The 27,723-nt window shown below is 41.5% G+C and overlaps 1 protein-coding gene across 47 annotated transcripts in view; it reads right to left on the bottom strand.

Moving 5' to 3' along the window:
• Nucleotides 1–27,723, bottom strand: part of ZBTB20 (zinc finger and BTB domain containing 20) — a 792,790-nt gene that overhangs the window by 35,449 nt on the left and 729,618 nt on the right. For 25 of the 47 annotated variants that reach the window (XM_084991206.1, XM_084991215.1, XM_084991209.1 and 22 more), the window contains 3 exons: nucleotides 16,963–17,063; nucleotides 8,890–9,053; nucleotides 8,333–8,520 (listed from right to left, as the gene is read on the bottom strand). In XM_084991206.1, the coding sequence (XP_084847332.1) occupies nucleotides 8,333–8,520; nucleotides 8,890–8,900 (199 nt within the window). In that variant the 5' untranslated portion in view covers nucleotides 8,901–9,053; nucleotides 16,963–17,063. The remainder of the gene's footprint in view (nucleotides 1–8,332; nucleotides 8,521–8,889; nucleotides 9,054–16,962; nucleotides 17,064–27,723) is intronic. The other 22 variants (XM_084991226.1, XM_084991223.1, XM_021071298.2 and 19 more) reach the window with 1 other exon arrangement.

Below are 27,723 nucleotides of genomic sequence, written 5' to 3'. Positions count from 1 at the left end.
GTTCTCACATTGAAAGTACTTACTAAATCAATGGATGAATAGTCCTGACTCCTTTTGGTTCAGAAAACATATATTCTCTAAGATGCAGACTCAATAACAGGCAGCACAGCATGGTGGGGATGGAAGGGGGAAGGATCTCTTTTTGGCTTTTCCGCTCAGTATGCTGGGAAACTTTTGGTATGACACTTGCTCTCTTGGGACCTCAGTTTCCCCATCTGCATAACAATAGGTTTAGACCAGGTAAGTTCTAACTAATACATCTTCCCTAGAGAGAACAAAGGATGTAGGAGCATAAGAAAAGCAAAAAAGAAAGCAGATGTGCTTATTCAGCTGATGTGGTAATAACAGGATTTACTATAGTACCTTGTGTGAAGTGATTGGTCGAAGGATTTGACTTGAAATTTCCTTAAAGCAGGGAATTCCTAGAATCTTCATGCATGCTTTCAACTGATCAAATGATCCATCTCTGAAGGCAGTGGTAACGTTTTGTTTTTTTTTTTTTTAAGTCAGAATGTGAGACTCCCTGACAGATATGGAAGAACACTAATTTTACATAATGAAATTTGCCACTAGCAGAGGAAGCACATATGAAACTGTCACCAGCAGCTGCAAAGAAGAATTAAAGATGTGCTCCAGCAAGATATGAGATGGCAAGATGAAGAATAGAGCCCTGCAAATCAGCAGCCGGCCCTAACAATTACATGTGGACAACCATAAGCCATTTACACAATATGTGGGAAACTAACACGGCATGGTGTGACTCAAAGCAATGGGCCAGGAGCCTGGATTTCTGAAGGGACCTGGGAGATTTCATAAAAGGACTGATTGCTACAATCTGTCAATGACAGAGCTCCAGAGTGGCACTCACAGGTGACTCTGTGGCTCCAGGAATGAACCTCTCAATAAGAAAAGTTATTTTAATCTGAAAAAGAATGGATATATGTATAATTGATTCACTTTGTTGTACACCTGAAACTAACACAAGGTTGTAAGTCAACTATACTCCAATAAAAGTTGAAAAAGAAAGTTATTTTGAATCTTTCATCAATAAATTATCACCTAGATCCTTCATCATACTTTCCTACATCTACTGGCCTCACACAAAGAAAAGCACTTCTACCCATTACAAAAATAAGTGATGTCTTGTTTTATTATTTATTTGGAAAGAAAATGTCTCTAAAGGGACATGCACTTCAGCCCAGCTAACTTTTAATGACAGACAATGTTACCCAAATACAAATTGTCCTGTGAGTTTATGTTAAAATGAGGCAAGTCATAAGAAGGTCTGAGTCTGGTCACTGAACTGCTCTGTTTTCTGAGAATACCATGCTCTTTTTGTGCCTCTGTGGTCTTGCTTCTGTTGCTTCTGCCTGGAAGGGCAGTCCCTCCCTCTAGTACTGTACACACACCTACTCCTTCCTGATCCAGGTCTAATTTCACTTTCCCTGCAAGGCCCTTCCCACTGCTTCAGAAGGTTGGGAGCTTTTTGTACACCACTGCACATTTTGATACTGTATTTGTATGTCCCCTTGACAGACTGAAAAGTTGGGGCAAGTGTTTGGGAACATCCTGAGTTCCTAAAGTGTGGGGATGTAATTTTGTTTGTATCTTCATCCCTAGTTCTAGCTGAGGACTAGGCACAGATGCAGTGTTTCAATAGCATTTGATGCATGACAGAATGAAGGTAGGCATGAGTGAAGGAGGCAAGAGTAGCTTTCAGAAGTTACTGCATCAAGTGGCTATGCAAACTCACAGATTCCAAAATCAATCTCACAGTCACCACAGGTGAAACCACTGGAAGCGGGGAGAATTAGGGGGGTGGGAATAACATATACACACTACCCTCTAAAACAGATGATTAATGAGAACCTAATGTATAGCACAGGAAAATCTACTCGATAGTTTGCAATAAGCTATATGGGAAAAAAGAATGAATATATTTATATGTATGACTGATTCACTTTGCTGTATACCTGAAACTAATGCAACATTGTAAATCAACTATACTGCAATAAAATTAAATTTGAAAGATTGGATATGGAAGATATCCAATTAAATTAGCATTGTAGTGAGTGGACAATTTTTATAAAAAAGAGGGACAATTTCATAAAAGAGGCAGATTGTGACAAAACATCACAAAATATAATTTTTAAAAATAAATGCGTCCCCAGATATACTAAGTGGAGACACTAGGAAATTAGAGCAAACAGAAAAAAATTAACTTGCCTTCTAATCTATGTGAGATTACGCATCAAAACCTCTAAATAAGAGGTCATCAGAGGTAATAAAAATAATTCCAAACAGGTTATGTATCAATTAACTCAGAGAAAGAAAGGTGACTTTTAAAAAGGGAAAGACTATCTTTGAAGAAATGAATCCACACTTATAAGTAAGAGGTTTACTTGGTTCATGAAATAGGAAACGGTTTAAACTGTTAGCAATGAAAAGGTAAATATATAATTCTTTAGGGGAAGTAGAATGAAGAGGAAGGCAAGATACTTTGGGGACAATGAGATCATTTAATTATATCAAAGATGCTCTATTTACTGTTTAACTGATATGGAATCTATTAGAAAATTAATAGCCAGCCATAGGATAGTAACTATCTGTATGGCTTATTTCATCCCATTTTGGCTCCATTTCTTCTGCAAATTAGTGTGACCCCAAAATGTTTTCAGGATTGTCCAACTTGTCCTAAATTCCATAAATAAACTCTTTCAGAGGATGCTGTTTTTTGCCATGTCTCTATTACAGTTCTTCACAGATGGACCATTTTTGTCCTTCCAAAGTCTAAGAATAACTCTTTCAGTTATCAAGACATACCAAAATCCAGTTCAGCTGCTCCTGTGGGATTCCAGTTAGTTTAGACACATCTGCTGAGATACATGCATTTGAATCCAAATGAAGCTTTTGTTTGATGATACATTTTGAACATTTATGGAGGTTTTTTTGGGGCCAAAATGTTTTTCATTTTTTGGCACTCCAAACAGAGATCTTCAGTTATAAACACTGCCTTCTGAGCACCTCCAGCAGAAATCCAATCTTTTCATGCGAACAGGTGCCTCAGGAAGTTTTTGGAAGGTTTTACACTGAATCAGCTTTCTGATTAGAAACTTTCTGAACACGCAGTCAGATTTGCCAGAGACCTTCAAACTTGCTTGAGCAGTTTTCACTCACACAGACACACATTCACACGTACAGACAGCAAAGTAAAAGCAAATCAGAGCTCTGTAAAACTGAAGTCTCTTTCTTCAAGGTTAAATACTATACACAACCCAAGCAAACACAATTTGACAAGAGAGAAAATGAAGAAATAGCAAAAAACAAAGTTCTAATTTTCCATAAACGTGCCCCTTAATAGCTTTACCTGAGAGTCGAGGCGTCATCTCCCTTCAGTAAAAATTTTACCTCACTCATTTTCAAATAAAGCCTCAAGCATTTGTGTTCTTACCTTAGAGTATTGCTACTAATTCCTTTTACTAACAAACTTGTTCAGTTATTTTGAAACACTTCCTTCTCTGACACAAATAGATTCAACCAGATTCAAATCTACAAGAATTAAAAACACTACTCTCTAAATCTGGGGTTCTTTGGGAAAGAAAAAAAAAAAAAACCCTGTATTTTACCTGATTCCCTACTACTTTTCTTTTCCAGTTTGAACGTAAACTGAAAAGCTGTTACAGAGTAAAACAACTCTTTAAGCCTGAAGCCTAAAAAGTTACTACAGAGGAAAATCACTCCCCCACTGGGCATGCCCAGAATTCAGGGGGAAATCTGCTTTCAAGTTGTTCTGATGGCCCTGGACCAGATGCTCTAAGGTGGCCAGAAACCTTTGTCTACACCCACTTAGCAGATTCCTGGCTCTTTATCAGGGACTACGAGGTTTATTTGCAGAAATGAATCATTTCCTTCAAAATATCCTTTACCCTATTTACATGCTTGCATATTCCTTCCATTTTGTTTTCCCCCTACAGCTTTACTAAGGGAATTAATTATCTAGAAGAACAGGAACATACAGTAAGTACATCTGAGATACAGGATGAGACACAGTATGTCATCTATTAGGCCTGGCTAAGACCAGCAGCTGATGCTAAATGGGAAGGAACATGCACCAAATGTTTTTTAATCACAAAGTTAGTAATTAATTGCTCTTTAAAATACATTTTATGCTTCTTTCTGTCTGTGTACATGAAATGCACATTTATTACATGCCAAAAATTACAACATTATGGCTTAAATGTGACTGGCACGGAAGTCCGGAAATCAGAGTTAATGTTCCCACAGCAACTTTAATTCCGTCCGTGTGCACATGTAGAGCTCTTAATAGTCTTCGGTCCACGAGAATATGTATGGATGGTTTGGGGAGGGAAGCTAAAGACCCACAGCCTCCACTGTAGTTATAGGAGGAAAACAAAGGCTAAAATCTGTGCTCCTTTCTACCTACATGGCTAAAAAACAATGTCCCCCTGCCCGGTGTTGTGTAATCAGGGAATGAAAGAAACTGCTGTGATGCCGGCACTCAAGGGGACAGTTTCTGTTGCTGTGGGAACCTGAACTTTGCATTTCCTGACTTTGGGGTAATTAAAATGTCAGCCTTAATGTGGCATTAATGTCAGCTTGCCATAAAAAATCCTCTTTGTTTTGTTCTCTAAAAAAATTGCTGAAAAGTTCATAGTGAACCGAGTGTACTAAAATCTTCAGTCTTGGGGACTGAAGCAAAGGGTTGGGAGGGGACGGCCAGTGAAGGCGGCCAGTGAGAGAGGGGAAGGGAGGAGCCCACCAGGCCCCTTGGCCCCGTTCAGCCCCAGCAGAGTCATGCTACCTACAGAGCTAAAGTTAAACCCACCCACACGACAGTTTGGTAATGTGTAAAGGTTAAATTAAAAATAAATAAAAACTGTTAATGCGTAACTGCATCTTGGCAAGGACACAAAAAAATGAGACAGTCTGATGAGGCCAGCGCAAACCATGAGAAGGTAAGTAACCATGGGTGTTCAGCTTCCAATATAACAAACATATCAGAATAGGTGATTCTACAGCCAGAAGTAAAGAGACTGCAAAGGGGGACAGTTGCTTCTCCCTTCAGTGGGAATCTTCTTTGGGGGAAAACAAAATGGGACCGTCTGTCACACATACATGACTGTGATGCGCTATAATAGCTTGACAGTTGTCGGGAAAGGTTTGTCCCACGGCGAGCGAGCTTCGCCTGCTCTCCTGACTTGGTTTAGTCCCAGGTAAGCATTTAAAGGGAGAGACTGGCTCAGCCTGTGCAGTGGGAACTGTTCTATCAAAAGCCTAGGGGTTTGGTACCCTTTGCATTCTGAAACTCATCTTAATGCCTTCCATCACCACCGTCTCTGTATGTTTACCATGAGATTTTTAGAAATGGTGAAGAGGCGACAAGCTAGGAGGTGACAGGGGAAATATGACTAAAAGGTGAATGTAGTGGGTGCATTGCAAAGCTGCACACGTTGCAATAGTGATGCCAACCTCATCATTTCACCAAGGAAAGCATTTCACACTCATATTCCTTCTTGTTTTAAATATTACTGGGATCTGTTGCTGAATCTGAAGTGGCTCAGCAGGTTAAACAGCCAACTGAGAATTGAAGGGGTCAGACGCGTCCTCTTGGCTCCAAAACATGGCCTGTGTCCTTCAGGTTTAACGATGCCATGGCTTGCCTATCCCAATCGGTTTGTATGCAGAGCTGACTTTTCTTTTGTGGGAATGCTTACCCATCATGTTCCATAACCCCATCACTAATATGAGTAGTTGTACATTTTCAAGATGCCTGCTGCAAGCCAGGAATGCCATGTCTTGGCTTGGAACAGAGAATTCAGGCTGCTTAGTGAAGGCAAATCTACAGACATCCCCCCCCACCGCCCCCATATCTGAACGGGTTAACTACCAAGCACATCATTCATCTAGCTGGGTGTCAATTTTCTCAGTTTTCTCATCTGTAAATTGGGGAGAATTATGATGATTGATGGAAAATGGGCATTAAAGCCCGACTAAGAATAGTTTTGCTAAACACATGACAAATAAAAAGGTGCTATAAAAATTCAGGCACTTGTGAAAGCTTGGAACACCACACACTAGTGGAATGTTTCTGAAGTTAAAGATACTAACAAGTCAAGGGCACTATTTTTAAATGCCCCAAATCTGTTCATTCTAAATAGAAACTGAATATTTTACCTTAAAGAAATTAGGCTTTTAAATTAATCTATGGTAAGAATGACATTTGAAAGTAAAAAAAAAAAAAAAAAAAAAAAAAAAGTCCTCTTGAATGCAAGAAGAGCATCCAAAATTTTAACGGCTTAAAATAAACCTCTTTCCTGTCTTCTCTCAAGCAATCTCCAAATGGACAGATTTCTGTGAATCTTTCCTCAAAACAATTTTCTTCTTAGTGTAGGCTCAAATCAGGACAAACTACAATCCAAATATATTTGGAGAAAAGTATAATCAATTTAAACAACAGGTTGGAGCAGAGAAGACTTACACATCTTAATGGCAAAATCAGAATGACTTTCTGAACAGCTGGAGATTCGGTTTCTCCTCCCCGTTTGTTCTCCTTCCAACTGCATTCAGACCTTACAGAGAGCAGATCCACTGGCTTCCTTAGGGGCGCCAAGGGCCTGTTTCTTGTACGTATTCCTTGCTAATGCCAAGGTCTGGTCAGAGGATGCTTATGGTAAAGTATAATAAACAAAGCCCGGTGCTCTTTCTATTGAGCAAAACATTCATTTTGCTGTAACGGGATTTCTGGGCTAAGGCCATTCTACGTAATCTTCCCCATAAGCTGTGGCAGAAAGCCAGGTGTTGGAGGTCTGCATGCAGGAGCTCCAGGCCCTTCTCCACAGGAACAGACTACCTTCCTGGTAGGTAGGGACAGTGCGCACATGTCTATGGGCACCGTGCCATGCTATTTTCCAATTCTTCCTGTAATTACTATTAGGCTGGAGACTGCCAGGCAAGAAGGCCAAGGATGTTGCTATTTGGACGGTCCAGAGAACACAGCCCCCACAAGTGACCTGCAAGTGTCTCTATAAAAGCAGCAGCTTTGTAGAAAGCACGCGGGCTGCAGAGATTTGGATCTTGTTATTTCTCATTTTGTTTTCTAGTGACAGCTGGAGCATGGTCTCAGCTCAGTCATGAGTTGAACAAGCCTCCTTCACCCCAACCCCAACTCCTGGGTTGCGTCCCTTTATCTAGAGACAATTGTGATGAAAAAAGTAGGGAATGGAATGTCCCAGCCTCGTTTAGCTCTCGCCCCTTTTGCAGAGTTTTACGTCTGCTTTGTCAGAAAAATAACAATAGGATATTTAGAATCTCATTTCCTAATTAATAATTTTTGCTCTGTGGACAGGATAAATGGAGTCCTTTTTTGAAAATAAAGGAAGAACCACCAGCTCTTTGCCTGACATCGTTATGGAGATCAGTTCTGAATAGTTGTTGGGAATCTCAAGACTAAATTCTTTCAGACTGGACTCCAAGTTATTCCATTCCTTTCCATTGTCAACACACGTGTTTCTTTCTCTCTGAAGTATTGAGTTACACTTCAGAAAGAGAAAAATATCTCCTAACCGTGATTTATCAACTTTCTTAAAATAGAATTTGAAGAAGTGACTCTCAGATTAGTGGGAAGACAGCAAAAATAAACAGCAATGAAGTGACTTCAATAGCGACAATCTCATTAAGCTGCCCATTTCCAAATTTAGCCCGTAGGCAGTTTTTTTAATTAAAAAATATTTTTAACCTGGATTCTTATTGGCTACGTGAAGTCTGGGTGGCTTCTGAATTCTTGGAAGCCATTCTCTTTTCTTCAGTAAATTTATGCTATCCTTTAACCACTTCAAAATAAATTGAAAACTGGAAAGACAGAAATTCAGCCAAGCTACAAGAATTAATGCAAAGCTGACTTGCGTTAATGTAATTTCAAAATGGACGTTCCCTTGTGTCTAACTGGCCTTCTGAGGTCCATATTTGGTTGTTCAATTTCGTCAGGGTGGAAGGGCCATGACTGAGATCAGGGGGACAAAGGAATCATTAGAAAGCAGCAACCTGACTTCAGTTTTTGAGTTAATGTTATGAAAAAGAAAGTGGTTCACATAATTAATCAGCCAAACGGCCGGTCACCTGGTTTTAAAACACACTCTAGCTTTGAAAATTTAGATGTTGGCTGACTCAAAATGGTGGTTAAGTTACTTTTGGCTACTATGGAAGAGCAAATGGAAACAGCTTGCTCTGAATACAAAAAAGCCGGAACCCCGGGGCGGGGGAGAAGCCTGCTCCAAGCACTAAGAGGACACCATCACCTTAGCGGCGTACTCACAATCAGATGACCCGGTGTGAGCGTGAGAGTTTGTCAGTGAATGTGTTGGGTGGATGAGGGCTGGGTCTGGAGACAAAACAGCTTCAAAGTTCAGGCAGGGAAGGCCCGGCTTGGCGCTGGATCCACCCGGCTGAGTAATCTCATTCTCCTCAGATGCCTTCTGGTTTTCAGCTGTCTTGGGTTTCTTCCTGAAAATAAACAAAGGGCCCTTTGAAGGAACTGACTGCATATTTGGGAAAAGGCATTTTTAGAATCTGTTAAAGATAACTTGATTTTTTTTAAGGGGGGATGGGAGGGAGTCCAGTATGTCCCTTGTTTTAAAACAAGCTGATTCTTGTTTTTTTTCCCTCCAGTAATGGCCTAACTGGGAACACATGAAAGCATATGGGCCAAGCAAACAGCACCACATTTGGACTCTGTTGGCTGCATAAAAAGACCCTGTCCCAGAACTTTAGACAGCTTGAGCTACGTATGGCTGACATTATCCAAGAAAGCATCCTTTTTTCCCCCCTTAAGAGTTTTAACATGGTCTGGAAAAATACTAGTGGAGGTTTTACCGTTCTAGCATTTGTCAGGAAGCTTAGAGACAGGACCCGTGGAGTAATGGGAGGAGCACTGGACTGGGAGTCAGGAGACTTGAGCTATGGTACTAGCTGTGCCTCTAACTTGCTGTGTGGCCTTGGGCACCTCACTTCACCTCTCTGGGCTTCAGTTTCCTCATCTGTAAAATAAAGGGCTTGGATTAGAAGGCCTTAAAGGTTCCTTCCAGCTTTCAGTTTCTACTCATGGAACACATTATGGAACAGTCAACTTTCTTGCTGTTATTAGATTTTACTTTATATCAACACATAATTTCAAATTTCAACACACAATCTAAATTTGCAGGCTGTACTGATGAGAGAGATAGTGAGGAAAGGATTTGTTAAAGCAGTAAATGAAAAAGTGAAACGAAGAGTTTAGATTCTAGCAGGTAAAGAAGGATGGTGTCGCACAGAGATCCTCTATGCCATCTCTTGATTCATCCAATGCTTGAGATTCTCTTTGTTTTTTGATTGAGTTTAGGATCCTGGAGTACAGGGGTGTGATTGGGTGTTTGGGAAGAGATGGGTGAAGAGCATTACAAAGTCATTGTCACTGGATGTTATTTGGGACCAGGAATAGGAAGGAAAAGAGCTCAGTCATCAGTCAGCTCCCCTCCTAGGACCATGCAACTGATATAAATGAATAAATGCTTAGCTTATGCTGCAGGCACCCCTGGTCCTCATCAAACCAGATTCTTTGTCATACCCTGAACAGTCCTCCAATTCCCTTGGCTCGGTGCCTTCTCTAGAATCACATGTATGGTGACCAGAGAAAGTTTTTTATTTTACTTTTTGGTAGGAGATATGTGCAGTACAGAATTTGTTGTAAGTAGGTCTGTTCCCATGTTTCCCTTGTTTCTCTAAGCATGGCAATGGACTTGTTACACAGAATATTTTGTGTTGAAATTTGTTGTACTGGGTAGTTAAATCTGCCCTCGCAGAATATGGTGTTATGATTAGCATGCTGTGTTTCTGGTCCAACAGGTTGTGAAATCAAATCTGCTTTTCCTGAGGGCAGGAGGCAGAGATGGCATGGTAAAGATGAAAATAGAAGGAGAGCTTTCAGACAAATTTTTCAGGATGGAGGAAGCCAATACGAAAGCAACAATACAAAAGCGACAAACTGCAATCTTTTGCCGACTCTCTGTTGAATGGGTGACTGAAGAACTAGTCCCCAAATCTTGAGTGTCTTCATGGACCTCCAAGGAGCTGGTTTCTATTTTTCAATGTAAGGAAAGGACCAAGACCAAAGTTTCCAAAGCCCAACTCCTTTCCTTCCATGAAAACCCATGCCTCCTCCACGGTTCCTATTTCTATCACTGCCGTCTGTCACCAGGTTGGAAACCTCAGGATCATACACCTTCCTCTGCCTTAAAGCCAGTGTGTCAGGTCTTGACAACTGTTCTTCCTTCATATTTTGCACATCTTTGTTTCCTTTCTGTTTCCATTGCTATCGCTTTAACACTTTTTATTTAGACTGCTGTTTACTTTCTGACTACCCACCACCTTGATTTTTTTTTTTTTCTTTTTATAGCTGCACCTGTGGCATATGGAAGTTCCAGGCTAGGGATCACATTGGAGCTGCAGCTGCCGGCCTAGGCCACAGCCACAGCAACACCTGAACTGAGCTACGTCTGTGACCTACACCACAGTTTGCATCATCGCCATATCCTTAACCCAACGAGTGAGGCCAGGATCTAACCCACATCCTCACAGAAACAATGTCAGGTCCTTAACCTGCTGGGCCACAATGGGAACTCCCCCCTTGACTTTTCTAGCTTTGCTTTCATTAAACCTGAGGTGACTGCGGTAGCCTGGCCTAAGGTGAATTCCCTACCTGCTCTCCCTTAGCTCCCATGTCCCATATCTTAGCCTTTCACATACCTTGAGTATTCCCAGAACATCCTGGGAGATCTATATCTTTGGCTCTGTATCTTTACTCAGGTTATTTCCCTCGCTTTGAATGACTTTTTAAAAACTCTAATAGCTGAAATCATATCTTTCCTTTATACTTATTAAATATTGTCTCCATCTCATCTTGTAATTATCTCGATTCCTCTCTACCATATAGGACTTCTCTAGCTCGTTCTCAATTTTCTCTGAAATCTCCAAGCACTCTGTACTTCTCTTATTTTACTCATTAAAATTTTGTTTCAATAATGGTTATTTATGTGCTTATTCCCTATGAGACTGTAAACTCTCTGAGGGTAAAAAAATGTCGTAGCTATTTTTGAATTCCCCATGTTCATCCATTTGTTCCTTCCTCCTTCCCTCCCCCTACTCATTTATTCATGTATTCATTTCACAAATACTTATAATGTGTCTATGATGTGCCAGCATGAGCTAGGAAATAAAACAAGCTGGTTTCTGCCCTCCCAGACTTGCGGTCTAATGTATACTGTTAAGCAGAGTAGCTTAGACAAAGCTGTCATTCAATATAGGTTTGTTGATGGAATGAAATTGAGTTGAAATGAAAGTTTATTTCGAGAATAGCTATAGTCTGAATCCCAATTAAGTCTCCTACTCCTTATGCAGCAGTGAAATCTACCTTGATTGGCTGTTTTTCCTCTGAACCCATGAAGGGCATCTGATCAGAGTAGGACCATTTTGCTCACTAAAGCTAGGCTGGTCCTCATGAGTCATTTAAATATCAGGATGAAACACTAGTGACAGATATCACTTAGAAAAAATATTTAAGATGCTCATGGACAAAGCCTTCAGCTGTGTGTTTCAGGGAATTAAGGAATGTCTCTTTCAAACAAGAGTACATGGCCAACTCACCAACATTGCTCTTTTAACTTTGCAAAAGTTGCATTGTTCTTTTTATCAATGGCCTTGCTTCCCTCCATAGATTTGATTCTGCTTCCTACATGAGTCGGGCACCATACCCTCCTGTTTGTTGTCTCAAGGGTCACCTCTGGAGAACATAGCATAGAGGCATTGCAACCACTTCTATGTGTAGAAAATACTGAAGCCTCAACCCTTTGGCCTCACCCCTCTGTTTGCCTAGTGTCATTCACTTATACTCCTGCACAGATAACAGAGATCCACTCACTCTCCTTAGAAACAATTCCTTTCCCACCTCACTCTTCTCCAATAATTCTAGACTCCCTTTTTCCAGAGCTGGGAAACACTAAGACAACAACAATCTAAGTCTAGACATGCACAGATGTCGTTTTGACCCTATTTTTGCAGTTCGTAGTTTATTAAGGAGGAAAAAGTAACTCATGTAGTAATTAGTTGCAAATAACCTTCTTTGGTTGTGTAAAAGAATTATATAAACATGGCACATCTGAGGGCAAGTCTCTCCCAGCCCCGGTGGCTGTGCATTATCCCCTGGAGCCTTTAGAGGGCAGCAGCACACCGGATGACTCCAGGCAGCTTGTCAGGCGAACTCCTCACCAGACCAGAACCTTCCTCCTGGTCACCATGCCAAAGGTTGGTTTGCCAAGCTCTGGCCGCTTAGCCTCTTTCTTTCTTTTCAGTTTCTCTCTCTCTTCTTCTCAATCTCTCTCTCTCTCACCCTCTCTCCCTCCCAACCTCTCTCCCTCAATGTTAAAATTATACACTCTGATGAAGTCGCCCCTCAACCGGAAAATGAAAGCTCCAATGAAAAAGTTAGACGAGCCAACGACAACAAAGAAAGAAACTGGGAGAAAGGGGAAAGGGGGCTGGTGAGGGGGAAGGATTTAAGAACAAGAAAAGGGCAGATGTTTCGTAAATATATGCAAAGCAAAACTGGGTGTACCCTGAACACTTCCACAGAGAAACAGACCAATCATTGTGCACTTCCTCCCGCCACACTGGTGGAGCTCTGCATTCAAAAAAAAAAAAAAAAAGAAAAAGAAAAAGTGTGGCCGTAGGCACCTGCCTTTCAACGGTCAGTTCTGACCTTCTGACTATCTCCCAATTGTCCAAAGAGAACAAAAACATTTTCATCTCCCCACTGCAAACCTTTCTGTTATGAGAAAAAGGCTGCTTCACAAACTAGGGAGGTGTTTTAAGGTGACAGGGCAGCTGAGTTAGCCAGCAGGATCTACTGGTTTTTAACTCTCATCATGCTGGCCCTGGCAACACGTTTTGGGCTGAAACATAGCAGTGAGTAAGGTTGTGGATGATGTTGGCTCTCTCCTTACCAGACCATATTGTATGGGGAAAGAAATATACATGAAAACATATTGAGGAGATGGGAGGTATTAAGCATGTTAAATACATGGAAATTAACTAGATCGGTGGCATTTGATGTATAGATTTCACACGTCTTTGCACATATTGCACACATACAGTGATGGCAATGCTTGCTGCAACATATGGAAAATAAATATTTTATCTGTGCGAGTTCTCATCAGTCTCTAGGGGCTGCTGAGAGGAGAGTATTCTCTTCTGTCTCCCTCTCCCAGTTTTCTCTTCTCGCTCAGTTCCCACCCTTTCCTGCACATTAATGTGCCTTTCACTTATCAGCCTGGCTGGATGGAAAAGAATTAGTCAGAACCTCCTTTTGATAAACAGTCATTGGATCATGACAACTTTGACCCATGACCCTCCTCATCAACCCCTCCTCTGTGCCCCCGCCCTGATTTTTTTTGGCTTGGTAACCATTTCCTTTCTCTCTTTCCCAGTGGTGCATGGAAGAGGCTTGGGGAGGGGGGCATAGGGGAGGTGGTACCAAAATACCCCAGTGGAGGTTGGTGGTAGACCTGAGGTACACCATCCAGTAGCTGTGTGCCCTAGGGACATTCCTTTGCTTCTCTGGGCCTCAGTTTTTTCATCCATAAAATGGAAATAATAGAACTTACCTTAAAAGGTAAGTTCTAAGGGCTGATGTGAGGATTACATGAGATAATTCCTATAAGAGAGTGGCACAGTGCTGGCACACGGAGTGCCCCGTGATGGTAGCTCTTTCACAGAGTGTCAGTTCTGTGGTTTTCATCATTTCAGCTATAAGGAGGTACTTCCTTTATCTTAGTAACCTTTTTAATATCTAGATCAGGTCAGGGGCAAATGGATGGTAATTGTAGCAAAGGCAGAAAGAATCTAGGGTGAGCAATCCCTTCTTCAACATTTGGATTTTACTGTATCGCCCTCCTGACACATCTTTCTGCTCACATGTGGCTTGTTGCTGCTGCTCTACCATTAGCTCCTCTTGAAGCTGAGGGTCAAGAAAGCTACACTTGGCCTAGAGAAGCCCAGCAAACCTGAGCACTACGGTCTTTTCATTGAAACCAACCTTTGGCACTCCAGCTTATCACGTTTTCTACAGTTTATCCTTTCATCACTTGGTCTAATGTTCTCAGGTCCATTTAAGATGTTTTCATGATTAAGATATTTTATTCTCTCAGTTTTTTTAACCTTCTTGGCAAGGTTGATTTATAATGTTTTTCAGTATATTTCTCTCCCTGTATCAGGCAGGATCTTGGCAAGAACCAGATGGCACACTCAGAGGTTTTAACCGAGGAGAGTTGAATGAAAGGACTCGATACTGAGGTAGAGAAGGGGCTGGGGACCCTCAAGGGATGAGAAGCACCAGGGACTAGCAGTAGGGGGAAGTTGTTAATCTCAGCTTTAAGCTGCTGAACCGAAGGAGGAAATGTGTAGAGGACCCTACATCCAGTCAGAGCTGAAGCTGGGCTAATAAATACCTCTCCTACTCTCCCATCTCTTGCTGATCCCACCCTTTTGGCCAAATTCAAAGAGAAGCCAGAGAAGAAGGCAGCCTGAGTAACACAGTCCAGAGAGGTTGGGCTCCTGGGCCACGTATCAGGGCAAAGAATGGTTCTGGGGTTTTGTGTGTGTGACGGGTGAGGGGGAAACAATCGGCATACCCCTTCCCTGCCCCTGTTTCTTTCACTCCTTTCCTCCCAATTATACTTTCTGGAAGGAAAGATATGACAAATAAAATGAAATCAATTCTTAGTGTCCATGTACCTATTTTGTCTACTTGATATTTATGGGGGAAGAAAATCTACTATAAGGTCTGTGAGAGCAGGGATTTTGGTTGTTTTGTTTGGTGCCACACCCCTAGTCCCTAGAACAGTGCCTGGCACATAGTAAATGCCCAATAAATTTTAGTCGATTGATGCTCACGTCTGCTGTTCCAGATGCTTATACATACATAATCTCATTTAGTTATTGCAACAATGCAGGAAAGTAGGCAGGTTGCTGAGCACGGTTGTACCGGTGGTATGGGAGTGGGTAGGTTTTAAAATCTAACACTCACCCCTCCTTACCCACCCCCCGGCCTTGAGACCTGGCCGAGGGTATTGTAAACCCACAGGGAGAGATGCATTTGTAATTAGTCCACATTTTTCTGCCATATTCACCTCATGGGGTTTTATACCCAGCCATTCTCTGTTTTATTATTATTTGTCTTTTACATATGAAGAAGCTGAGTTTCTGAAAAGCAGAGACGGTAAGGATTAGAACCAATTTTGTCCATCCTCCTGGACCTGCCAAGCATGAATGTGGGCACTGGCATTCTCCAATGACAGAAACAGAGGTTACTGTGGGCTTCCCAGAGATTTTTGGAAAACCTTAGGTCCTGATTTCCGGGTCCGGTTCTGGGTTTTCTGAAGTATGGAAGGTAGGGGTGGCAAAGACTCCTTTCCCTCCCAATTGATAAACCAGGCTGAAACTTTGAAACCAGGCTGTATCCTAGTCTGCCTATGATACCTGCATCAGCATAGTTACTCTGTGATGAAAGAGCACTCAGAACTCCCCAGATGTGCAGGTTTCTAAGGCATTCTTTCCCTTGCACTTAAGGATGGATGAAGGTAATTCACACAAGCATGTTCCTTGCATGGTATAGAATGAGGAAACTATTTTGACCTTTTGTCATGTCTTTAGTCCCCTAGCCCTCGAACCCATCATTGGGCAGGTCAGTCAGATGGTTCCAGCCTTCATGTTGGCCAGGCCAGCCTGCCTATCACCTACACATCTGCCACCACCAACTATAATTCAGGTGACTGACAGCATTCAAGGTAAAAAGCACTGTAAAACAACATAAAACTCTGACTTCATCCCTTTGGGTTTGGTTTATGCCAGAAGAGCTAAAGACAATGCACAAATGAATGTGAAAATCCTACCTGAAGCCTAAGAGGAATGTTAATCTTCTGGGTTTAGCATTTTCCAGTGACAGAGATGTCTGTAAAACACCATCCCATTACCTGCCTCACACCATACAGGATAACGTGTAAATACAACAGCCAGAGTGAGTTTTTGTTTTAAAACGTATTATTATTTTACATGCATAGCCTCCAAATAATTTAAATTTCCAGCTTTTCTTGTAAAAATAGCATATCTTCATCTGTTACTTATAGTAATGACAAATGAATATGTGATGACTCCTTTTCATCAGTATTTTCCTGCAGGCATTGTATCTCCCACCCCAACTTACTTCTGCAACTTCACTTGCAAGGGTTGTACTTCCTTGTACATGCCTGATATGGAGGGAACTAAGCCAGGTACTCAGAGCCATGCATCCAGAGGGCAGAGCTGACCTGGACAGGGTGGTTTAGAAATGTGGCTAAAGGACCATGAAGCCAAAAGGGCGGCCATGGCCCCCTTTAGCAGCAAGGAGACTGCAGCATAGGGCACAGAGATGCTGCTGCATCACAGGTAGACATGGGCAAGGGAATCTTGCTTACACATGTGACCAGTGTGGCGTGAAAGGACAGGCTGCAGCGCGATTCAACGGAGTGGCACAGAAAGGTGGTGAGAGACAAATGACAGGGATGGAGCTGCCACCGCTTCAGGCAGAGGTGCAAATGACCAAACAGAACAGCACCAGCCCCTGCAAGGTGTGCTCAGATGCAGCTCAGCACAGCCACCCAGTGAGGCGGGCCCCATGCTGCCCAGGGTGCACATTGCAGGCCAGAAGCTGAGAATCAGTCCGAGCACCTCAGGGCTGAGTCTGGTTACCCTGCTGCATCCAAGACATGAAGCCATCTAAAATTGTATCTGTTCTTACAATTGCGTAAGGTTTGCTTGTATGTTCTTTAAATTAAACGAAGCGAACTAAGAAGCCTTTCATTGGAGGCATAACATACTCACAGTAGTTCTCAAATAAATGGTGTCACTCTTCAGGTAAATCACTCCAAGACTTGGGCCTAGTGCAGATGTTCATTGGGGCAGGGAACAGAGAGAGGCTGCATCTGGATCAGACAAGAAACAAACAAAAATAAGGTGGGTGAATGAAGAGGTGATTGTGATTCTTCATTCTGATAGACAGAACTGTGAGGCGTGGTTGAGAGTGTGGTCCTGCACCTTTGCACAGAGCACAGCAAGTCAGGGGAGGGAGATGGAGAGGGTGGTTTTCCAGGCTCCATTTTCAGTGTGCGAGGCCAGCACCAGCCCCTGCCAGTGCAGGTGGAGCTGGCTGTGTGTCTTGAGCTGGAAGCCTAGGTGGATGTCGAGGACAGGGGAAGTGGGGGCAGTGTCCCTTCACCTTGCCTTAGCTGAAGCAGCCGACTCTTCCAGCATTCTCCATTCCACCGCCCTCTTCCTCCTTGTTGCTCTCTGAGAGTCTTAGCTATCTTAAAAATGCCCACTGACCCGCAGTGTTTCTGAGTTTCTGCCTTCACTCCACCCTTCACTACAGTCTCTGTTTCCTGTCATATCCTTTAACCCTCAGGAGTTTGGCCTCGGGGGCTGCAGAACAGACTCCCGTCTTTGCAGTGCCTCGAACCCAGAGATCTTTCCCAAGGCTTTGCCCTTTTCGCCACAATGGGCCCCAATGACCACTTTATTCTGGAAACTCTCCTCCCTTCTCATCAGGACTTTGCCTCTGCTCTCAGTTCTCTCTTCTCTTTCCTTCACTCGCCTGCCTTCTTTCTCCTGTTCCCTAAATGCAGACATGCCTCAAGATTCTCTCCTCAAGCTTTGCCTACACACCCACCCTCCGTGGCCTCAACAATCACTTCTCCATAGAGAACACCCACATTGCTATCTTTAGTTCTCGCTTGTCTACTGGAGCTCCAGACCCATATTCTAAATAACTGCTAGTTATCAGTTCATTGATTCATTTGTTTGTTTGTGCATTCATTCATTGTTTACACAGACTCTATTAGCCACCTGGAGGAGATGAATAAGATGGGGCCTCTAACTTCGAGAAGCTCATATCTCCATATATTGCACAGGCACTTATGAAAGTTTAAAGCAGAATTTATTGCCTTTCCTTCAAAATATGTTCCTTCTCCAGCCTTCCCACTCCCTGCTATTGGCACCGTCTTCATCCAGTTACTTGAGCCTACTACAATCGAAGAATCTTCTTCAATTCCTTCTTTTCTTGTATTTCCAACATCCAATCAGATGCCAAGCCCTGTGGTTTTTCCTCAGGCTATGACTCAGTACCCACTTTTTATCCCAACAGTTTTATCCCTTTGTCACCTGTTGCCTGGACTTCTGTGAGAGCCTCCCAACTAGCTTCCTGCCTCTGGATCCTCTTACCTCTAGTCCATCCTTCGCACCAACACTACGTGAATTTTTCTAAAGCACCATTCTATCACTCCTTTGTTCTTTGCTTACTGGATTATATTCAAACTTATCAGCTCGGCTTTCAAGGCTCCTACAATATAGCCCCAATCTCATTTCCTACTCTTGTTCCTATAATCCATTCCATGCTGCAGAAATTCTACTCTTTCCTGTCATGATCATGGTGTTCCCTCCCCTTTCCCAGTGTCTACATAGAGCTCCTTTAAGATCCACTCACATATCACCTCATTTATGAAACATTTCCCAAAGGAAAGTGCCCTTCTGGACTCCTTAAGAACTTTTTGCATCACTCCGTCACATGTTCCATTTTTATGTTGTGTACCCTATAGTGTGTGAGGCTTTGCACACAGTTCAAATTTAAAAGGAATAAAGATGCTTGTTTAGAGTCATGGGAGCTGAGATTTAAAGGACCCTAAGGCTCATCTACTCTGACCCCTCATTTTTTAGGTGAGGAGATCAAGGCCACATCCTTGCTAGTGGCTAGGCAAAGACAACTGATAGAAAAGGTCACGCATCTCAAAATATCTACCAGTGCTTGCTTGGCACCAACAGACTATCAGCAGTGAGCAGACCAGAGAGAGTGAAGGGTTGGGGTGCATACCCTGCATGGATACACTGGGTTCCAAAAAAGTGAAGGACTTTTTCCACTTATTCACTCCAATAAGCTGAACCAATAAATATCTTTTTATAGTTAAATGATGTTTTAAAAATGAGGGTGTATTTAAAGGACAAGGGAGCAAACCTTTCTAACACTATCAACAGAAACAACTGTGACAAATACTACTGGGGTGATCAACTCAGGGTGAAAAACCAGAATGAAGAAATTTCTCACGCTTTGGAAAAGCAGTGGGTTCAGCTCAAGTTCTTGGTGAGAACATGCTGTGGTAATTCTATGGTTAAATTCATGGTCTTAGAAAAACACAGACTGTTGGCAATCTTGCTATTATGTCACACCAACAATTCTTTTTCCACCCAATTTTGCCCAGTATTTATCCTATAGGTTTGTTAAAATTTTCCTTATTTTTATTTCATTATATCACTAGTCTACTTGTAAAAGTGCACAGGTAATTCCTCCCAAGTATGTTCCAAATTTTGTTCCTTGTTCTTTTCTTGTGGTAGAAGAAAACACTAACTGTTTAATCTCCCCTGTAGCTGCATCCTCAAACAGAATCATTTTCTCTCACCCAAAGATGTAAAGCTCAACAAAACACATTATGGCGATAATAGTTTTTACCTAGGTGAGGAAAATAGACTTTTCCAGGGGACCTCAGTAGTGTTTGCTTGTCCAGAAAAGCTCAAATTTTAAACGTTAGCCTCCAGAACTACAAGACTTCATCTGCCTCTCCCAGGTGAGCTTGTTACTCATTGCTAGTCACCAGAGGGAAAACTTGGTACTATTCATCATATTCTCTTTGGCCAGTATGGTGGAGCCATGCTATGCAGTGAGATATCCATTAAACAGCAATACCCCAGGAGCCACATAAACAGCAAATTGGGCTCAAGAGCTCTTCAGTGTTCTTACTAAACCATCACATGGCTGGACAGGTTTTCAACACTTTACCAGACAGAGCTTCCTTCTTTTTTTTTTTTCCCTTGGCAACTACATTAAAATGATAAAGGAAATTACCAGTCGATACGTCTAGTACATTACAGTGAAAAATCACCTGGAAGCATACAAATCCATTGTGTAATTACATAAGTATACATTTTAAATATGTCTAACATTTGATGTAAATTGTGAATTTTATAATTAAATGAAAATGCAGTTTTTTCTGTCCTGTAATCAAACTCCTCTTTCTCAGCTCCACATCCTCCTGCTATGATTTTCCTTTCATTTTTGGGCAAATTGTCACCTGTCTCCATCTTATTTCCCCTCTTGCCTTAGCACACACCCAAGGGTCTATTAATCAGAACTACTGCATGGTGTGTCATGTTTTATTGCTTAAAGAGTAGTTATACTGTAAAAAGGACTCAGTGAAAATGACTTCATGAGATTTCATATTTATCCTTCTCCAATGGCTCCCATATCCAATGCACTCAGTTTTTAAGTCAAAAGGTAATTTTGAGAGGATGCTGGGGCCATACATTCGTTCCAAAACCTGGATGTCCAGCTGTTTTCTCTGCCTCTTACATCATCACTGTAATAAAGAATCTGCTCTGGGAGCCCAGCTGGCAAGGTTCTGGGTGGTGTCAGAGGCAGAGGAGACAGTGGGTCATTTCCATTCCAGACTGCTGTATTGTTGACGGCTCTACAGTTCTGTCCTGGAAGCCCTTAGAGAGCAGAGCTGTTATGTAACACACTGCCACCTACCACTGTAGGAACTTTCTGCGGAGGTCTCGTTTCAGTATGGCCATTCCCTTTCTTTGGAAATTACATCAAATCATTCTAAAATGACAGATGGGGCCTGCATGACTAAAGCTTATGAAACAGAGAAAGGTAACAATAATTTGCTAGATGTCTAGATTTTGTTAGGGACTGAATGAGGAATTTTTATGTGTAAACCCATTCTTATTTAATCCTTGCAGCAATGTTGTGTGGCAAGTGTTAGTATACCCATTTTATAGATGAGAAAAAGTGAGACTCAGTGAGCTCAATGAACCACTGTAAGATTAGAAAGTTGTAGATAGTGAGGCCAGAATTCAAACTCAGATCTCTCTGACTCTAAATCTATGCTATTTTTTCACCATGCAACAACTGTTCCAACACAGCCTGGATACATTTCTAGTTCCCACTGTGACCTCAGCACAAGAAAGAGGCTGATGCTGTTTCCATGATGGTTCAGAGTCACTGAAAGAACTGGGAGCATAGACCTCAGGTGAAGGAACTCTTTCAGAAACTCTCAATAAAAGTATAATTCCTTCCTAGCTCCTTTCTACTTGAAGATGAGAATGCCCTATACTGGTTTTCCCAAACTCTAATAAAGAAACGAATCACCCAGGATTTCTGATTCAGCATGTCTGGCGATGGAGTCTGTGGTTCTGCATTTCTAACAAGCTCCCAGGTGATGCTGATGACACTGGTCTGGGTACCAAGGGTCCTATGTTTGACACTCTCCTATATACCCAGAGTTGTTTTCAAAGGAGGAGTTCAAGCTGAATAACTTAGCTAACAGCTTACACAGCACGACTGGCTTCTGATTCTGGGCCAGTTCGTCAGGTCATCAGGCATTAGACAGAATTCAAGGAGTTCCTGGCATAGAGCACATTATGAAAAAAATTGTTTCTAGATCCCCAGGGCTTTCCTGCCCACCCCCCTCCACAACTGGAAATTAAAATGATAATGTCTCTAACATGTAAAGTTTCTATTTTTTACATTATTGTTATTTTTAACAACAATTATCTGGTAATAATTCAAATAACACCTTTCCTCTGAGAAATTCAATGAGCTTTACTAACCTTAATTGTCTAACAGCAATTCCCAGGTGTAGATAAAGCTGTCTCAAAGATCACAGTAAATTTAAAATTGTTCCACTTCCCTCCTTTCTTCGCCCCAAATGTAGTGATGAATTAGTGGTAAGGGGTTACTAATTGGCAAAGACCTACTAGCTCGTACTTGGAGGCACAGGAAATCTCACAAAGGAAGGGTAAACCCGAGGAATAATCAGCAGAGAGGCTGTTGTGAGGGCAGAGAATGTTGGTGAGAGAAAAAAGGAGAGTTAAAAAGGAGTTAAGAGAAAGAAAAGAGAAAATCAAATCAGAACTAGCTGTGATGACCTTGGATGAGTCATTTAACCTCTAGGTGGCTCAGCTTTTTCATCTGTAAGAAAAGGAGGTGGATGTTTATGATTTTAAAGGTCCCTTAAAATTCGAATAGTCCCCTGAGGAGAAAGATGTGGAAATTAAGTAGCTCATCAACCTGTTTAACCATTAAACCTGTTAAGAAATCTGTTTGACTTTTAACTTTTTAACTAATTACCTGAAACAAATTCCCAAGTCTATATCACCAAGTCTATATCTCTCTGGAAACTGGAGGGAAAACCATTTAGTGAATAGGCACCAAAGGTATCATGGCCAGAGAAACTAGACAGGAACTCCATCTTCAGCTTTCTAATGCCATAAGAAATTTTTACGTAACATTTTTAGCTCCTTAATTAACCACTTTAATATCCATGTCCAGAAGAAGCACCTCAGATGGCTGGAAGACCCCTGGGACAGCCCTGCCAATCGAAGGTCCCACTGTTTTCCCTCTTAAATCTATGTTCATTTTCTCCAGAGAGACCTTGATTCCTCTTTGTCAATTCACAAACTCTGTTAATAAGAGTTGCACATCCCAGGAGCCTTAGTGCTGTGAGGTATAGCTGGTTTTTGTTTTTAAAATAAGATCTTTGGGATCAGGTGAGATGTATATATCTTAACGCATACATATATATGCATGTCTACAGTTATATACATGTTTATATGTATGATGGTACTTTTTCTGATTTTATTGAATACCTGGTGATGGAAATTCTTTCTCTAAGTCATTTGATCCTGAAATCTTCTGGTCTAGAAAGCCTGCCACGGGTCCTGGTTATAAGGTCATTTTAAACTCTCTAATGAAGATTCCAATGTGAGGATGATTTAAGGTGCAGCATATTTGGTATTATATCAGAAATGACGCACCTTGTATGGAGTACGTTCTCTGGACTAATCATTGCATTTTGTGGCTAAATGGAGAAACAAGCACTGAGAAACATCAAAATGGCATTAGCCGGAAGAACACACTGTCGCTTTCTCCCAAGTGAAAATCACTTCCCTTGTCCTGCCCCCAGCACCTCCACAGTAATGTGGCTATCATTAATGAGATGCTCACTCTGCACACGTATTGTGCTAGACATTTTTCATATATTATTTAACTTTCTTATACTTGCTCTTTGGAGGCAGGAATTATATTCTATATATTATATTAGAATAAATATAGAATTATATATAGAATACATAGTATATAGTATACTATATATAGAATATATAGTATTATATAGTATAGAATATATAGTATATATAGTATTATATATAGAACATATAGTATATAGTATAATATATATAGAATATAATATAGAATTATATTCTATATATTGTGTATTTATAATGAGGAAACTGATGTTTAGGAAAGGTGCCTTTTTTTTTTTTTTTTTTTTTTTTTTTGGCACAGAGCATGAAGCTAGAGGGTGGCTAAGCAGGGCTCTAGGGCCAGGTTTTAACCACAGTGATCCAGGGCTTAACTCACACCAAGCTTGAGATCACTAAACCACTGGTCTTTTGCCTTCATTCCACTCCTCCTCATCTGAGGTCTGTATCACAGGCTTATGATATAGATTCTCCATCATGGTCCTCTAATGCCTTCTTAAATCCATTTTTAACCTCTTTCCAAACCTTCTATTCTTGATTTATGTTTTCCCTCCCTACTTTGATCAATACTTTAATTCAAAAACGCATTATCATTTTTTCAACAGATCTTTATCACCATCTTTTCCAGGACTTCTTAGCCCTCATTCTCATTCCAAATTACTCTTTCAAGGCCTCTTTTGACCTCAAGTGTTGCAACCCCAGCTTTAGAACTTCCCTTCCTCAATGCCTAAGGAACCTATTCCTTTCACCTGGTCCCTTAGTAGGTTGCTGCTGGCTTCACCTGATGTCTTTGTCAGTCTAACCTTACTCCATGATCAACTATTTCAAAACTATTCTTATAACTCTCTAGATTTCCTTTCTCCTTTGACCTTCCATGTACAGGGCCTCTTCTTAGGTTATTCAATCATGAATCCATGTCACCACTCACCATTTCCCCCCAACTCTTAGTACAAAACCCTACACATTCACACCACCCTAGATGCTCACTCCTGCTCAGTGTTTCTAAGTACAAGCCTACAGTAGTTTTCCTTCACATGTTTTACTTTATCAATTCCCATTCTTCATTCTCTGTTTCAGCTGATGGCCTTGCCTCCTACATCAGTAAGAGGATCTAGACCATCCAGTGTAGTAAGCTCATGGCTCTCATCTCCTTCTCTAGGGTCTCTGAATTTTTATCATTTTGTTTCCTCAAGATACATTGATACCTTTTCTATATTCTCTTCCTATCTTGGAGGTTATCCTCTCTACTTCTGATCTTTATCCTTCCCTATGGTTCCATCAGTGATATCTTCTTCTCTATACTTGATGACATATCCATTTATAACGGTGCTACATTAACCATCACGATATAGTGTTTTTACTCTGTCATCCACTCCTGCCCTTCAAAATCTTTCCAGGTGGTATGTCTCAAAGTGAATTTTACAGAACATTAGAACTTCAAGATGAACCTCAAAAAAAGTTCCTTGAAAAAATAAATGCAGGAAATGCTGAATACCCTATATCTCTCTTGTAAACTTATCATTCACATAAGGTTATTAAAGATGCTGATCCAAACTTATGGGACTATGGAACCAACCCCACTCCCTTGTATTTCTAATGGCCCATTTGTTAACTTTAGAATATGCTTAGAGAAAAGATGCTTTAATGGATTTCCCTTGGTTCCAAACACTTTAGCCTAGATATGTTAGTTCACCAAATCTATATCAAATAATCCCTCTCAGATTTCCTTTCTGTCAGTACTCCATTTGGTCTAAACCAGTTAACCTATAGGGTGTCAGAAAGACTAAGTTCATTTGTATCTGAGCCCCTGAACATACCATGTTGGTGCCTTGGAAGCCCTCTATGGCCTTTTTCTTGCCTAGGCTTTTCCCTTCTTTCAATGGAAGGCCTTTCCCATATCTAATCGTGTATCTCTCATGAAAATTTTCCTTGTGAAAACTGTCTCAGCCCATGTTGACCTCTGCTATTCATTTAGCACTTCGATAAGTGGTTATAGTTTAATCCCTGTTTCCTCTATCACTGGCGAGAATGTAAATTCTCTAGAGCACAGACCTTGGTTAACACATGGCAGAAACTCCAGCACCTAGGCTTGCTCTTTGTGCAACAGTAGGGGGTTATAACCATGTTCTGGTGGCTACGGATAGAAATAATTGACAATGGGGCATGTTACAGCAAAACATGACTTCTATAGCTATGAGGGCAGTCGAATATGCTTAATGCCCAGGTGAATATAGGGAAGAAACACCACCCCATCACCATCATCACCTCTGCATATGCTTTGGGGGAATGAAGGCTAGATCTAGAAGAGCAAAGGCCGTTCTGTTCTTAGGTGAAGATAAGACTTTGCATTAGATGATACCAAATGGAGAGAAGGCTAAAATAATCTGGGACCATCAGAAGACCCACAAAAGGAACCAGTGGAACAAATGCTGCTTTCCAGTAATGAAATCATCGTTCGTGACGTTAAATCATGGCACCTGGATGAAAAAGAAAAACCTATTTTCCTACACAGGGATGTCACTGTGCCTGGGATACAGAGTATGCCATTGTGCAGGGTGACAACCACTTGCAGGATGTCAAAGGACTGGATGTGCTCCTGCTTTCCCGTCACCTTCCAGCCTCTGCCTCTCTGGGCCAGTCTGGATTCACACTGCACCAAAGAGGTCCAGACAGCGTGGCTGCTACTAGCACAACATGTAACCCTCACATAATGAATGCCATCATTCCCATAAAGCTCTTCAACTGCCAAATCACATAGACCACCGAGCAGGTTTCAAGTCTCAGGTGAGTATGCAATAGCCAGATATTAAGGGGCTTTGAGTTTTTCAGTCTAGATGTTTTCTGAAGTTAGGATTAATGGATTCCCTAGTAGTGAGGTTAGGACAAGAAATTTGGTCTCTTTATGCCTAGTCAGGGAGTTTTATTACGAGAGAAAGAGAGTATAGCTTTCTTCTTTAAAGCTGTGACAACACATGATTTTCATGTTTTGGTAGAGGATAAAATGCATTTCATTAAGGTACAGTCTGTGAAATATTTTGCTCCCTTCTTGGATAAAAAGTAGTATACAAACAAAAGATTTAATTAAAAATCATTTCTAAATGAGAATGTTTACTTAGGTTTACTTCAAAATAGGTAGAGGCTGTATTATACAATGGATGAAAATAGTAGGATGATGGTAAAAATACTGTAATAGAAAATACTGTGCTGGTCCTTAGTTAAAATTCGTAACAATGCATTAGAGTATTTATTATTAGTAGTAATCAATACTAAGTATTTTTAAAACTGGAATTTTTATTGTGGGAGGTTATTGGGTGGGTAAAGCTAAATGGCTACTTTTCTCTTAAACCCTGTTTAGAGTTGCCTTTCTGGACAATTTACACATCTGAGAGTGAAAATGAAGAGTGGCCTGCCTTTTGAATGTGTCATAGGCCACTGTGTCAAGGCTGTTGTTTTCTGAGCACTATGGGTAGCTTCCGTAGTAAAGAGACTTAGTTTCTTCTTTTTGTTGTAAAGTTAGCTAGTTTACATTTATGCAGGTGAAGCTTGAGAGCTCTACATCTCTCTCCTGGATGTCACACTCGTGAAGACAGTGGGGGAATACTATTGGCGGCCTGCACTGATTTAGATCAAAGGCTCTGTGGTAGTTTCATGGACACTCTTTGCAAGTGAGTTCTCCTCATCGTGAGTTACAGAGAGGTGAAGACTGGAGTAGGGGAAGAAGGTTTAAGTTGTCCAGCCAGTAAGTGGTAGGGCTTAATCTAAACACCAAGGTTTTCAGCAGAAAATTGTTTTTTTATCCCCAAAATGCCATGGCTGCCAACAAGCTTTTTAGCAAATCTGAGAAGCAGAGCACTAGATGGAGAATCAGAAGAGCTCCCTTGTCTCTTCCGGTCTGGTAAGTAAGTACTAGTTGTGTGACCATGGTCAAGTCACTAACTTTTCTGAATCTTATAAAATCAGGGACAAGGAATCAATGAGTGACAAAATTACCTTCCAGCCATAAAACATCTCACCCATAAAACGGTATTGATTAATAATGTGTGCTTGGCCTATCTCCCAAAATCGTGAGGCTAAAATAAGCTGATGCATGTGGAAGTGCCTTGCATTTTGTGAAGTATCAAATCAATGTTGTCTCAAAGCACGGCTATGGAGGAATGAGGAAAGGGCCCCAGTGTGTGTCCACACACACAGCCAGCCAGTCCTCTTCCATTCAGGTTTTGGGAGAAGCTGTAATAAAGCACTGGCACCAGCTCAAATCCTGCTCCATCCTCACCCCTTCCTGCATGCTGCAGAGTGTCACTGGAGCAAAGTTATTTGAGTGGGTGAGCCAAACACTCCAATTTCAACTCTGCTGAGTAGAAGCCACAGAGAATTCTGCGTCACAGTGCAGGTGACAATCACTGTTCCTCCAGGTGTGTCTGAAACACTGAGGAGACCCTGGGGAGGGCTGAACAGGAAGGTGGGGAGGAAGGTCAGACATCACTGCTCCCGAGG

Source organism: Sus scrofa, chromosome 13 (genome assembly GCF_054392235.1).
Source record: "Sus scrofa isolate SSC_HxYL_T2T_F1_AM1 chromosome 13, Sscrofa_HxYL_maternal_Yorkshire_Landrace_v2.0, whole genome shotgun sequence".
Classification (NCBI taxonomy): Eukaryota; Metazoa; Chordata; class Mammalia; order Artiodactyla; family Suidae; genus Sus; species Sus scrofa.
Note: the sequence above shows the minus strand (reverse complement) of the source record. Positions and strands in the feature narration are given on the sequence as shown.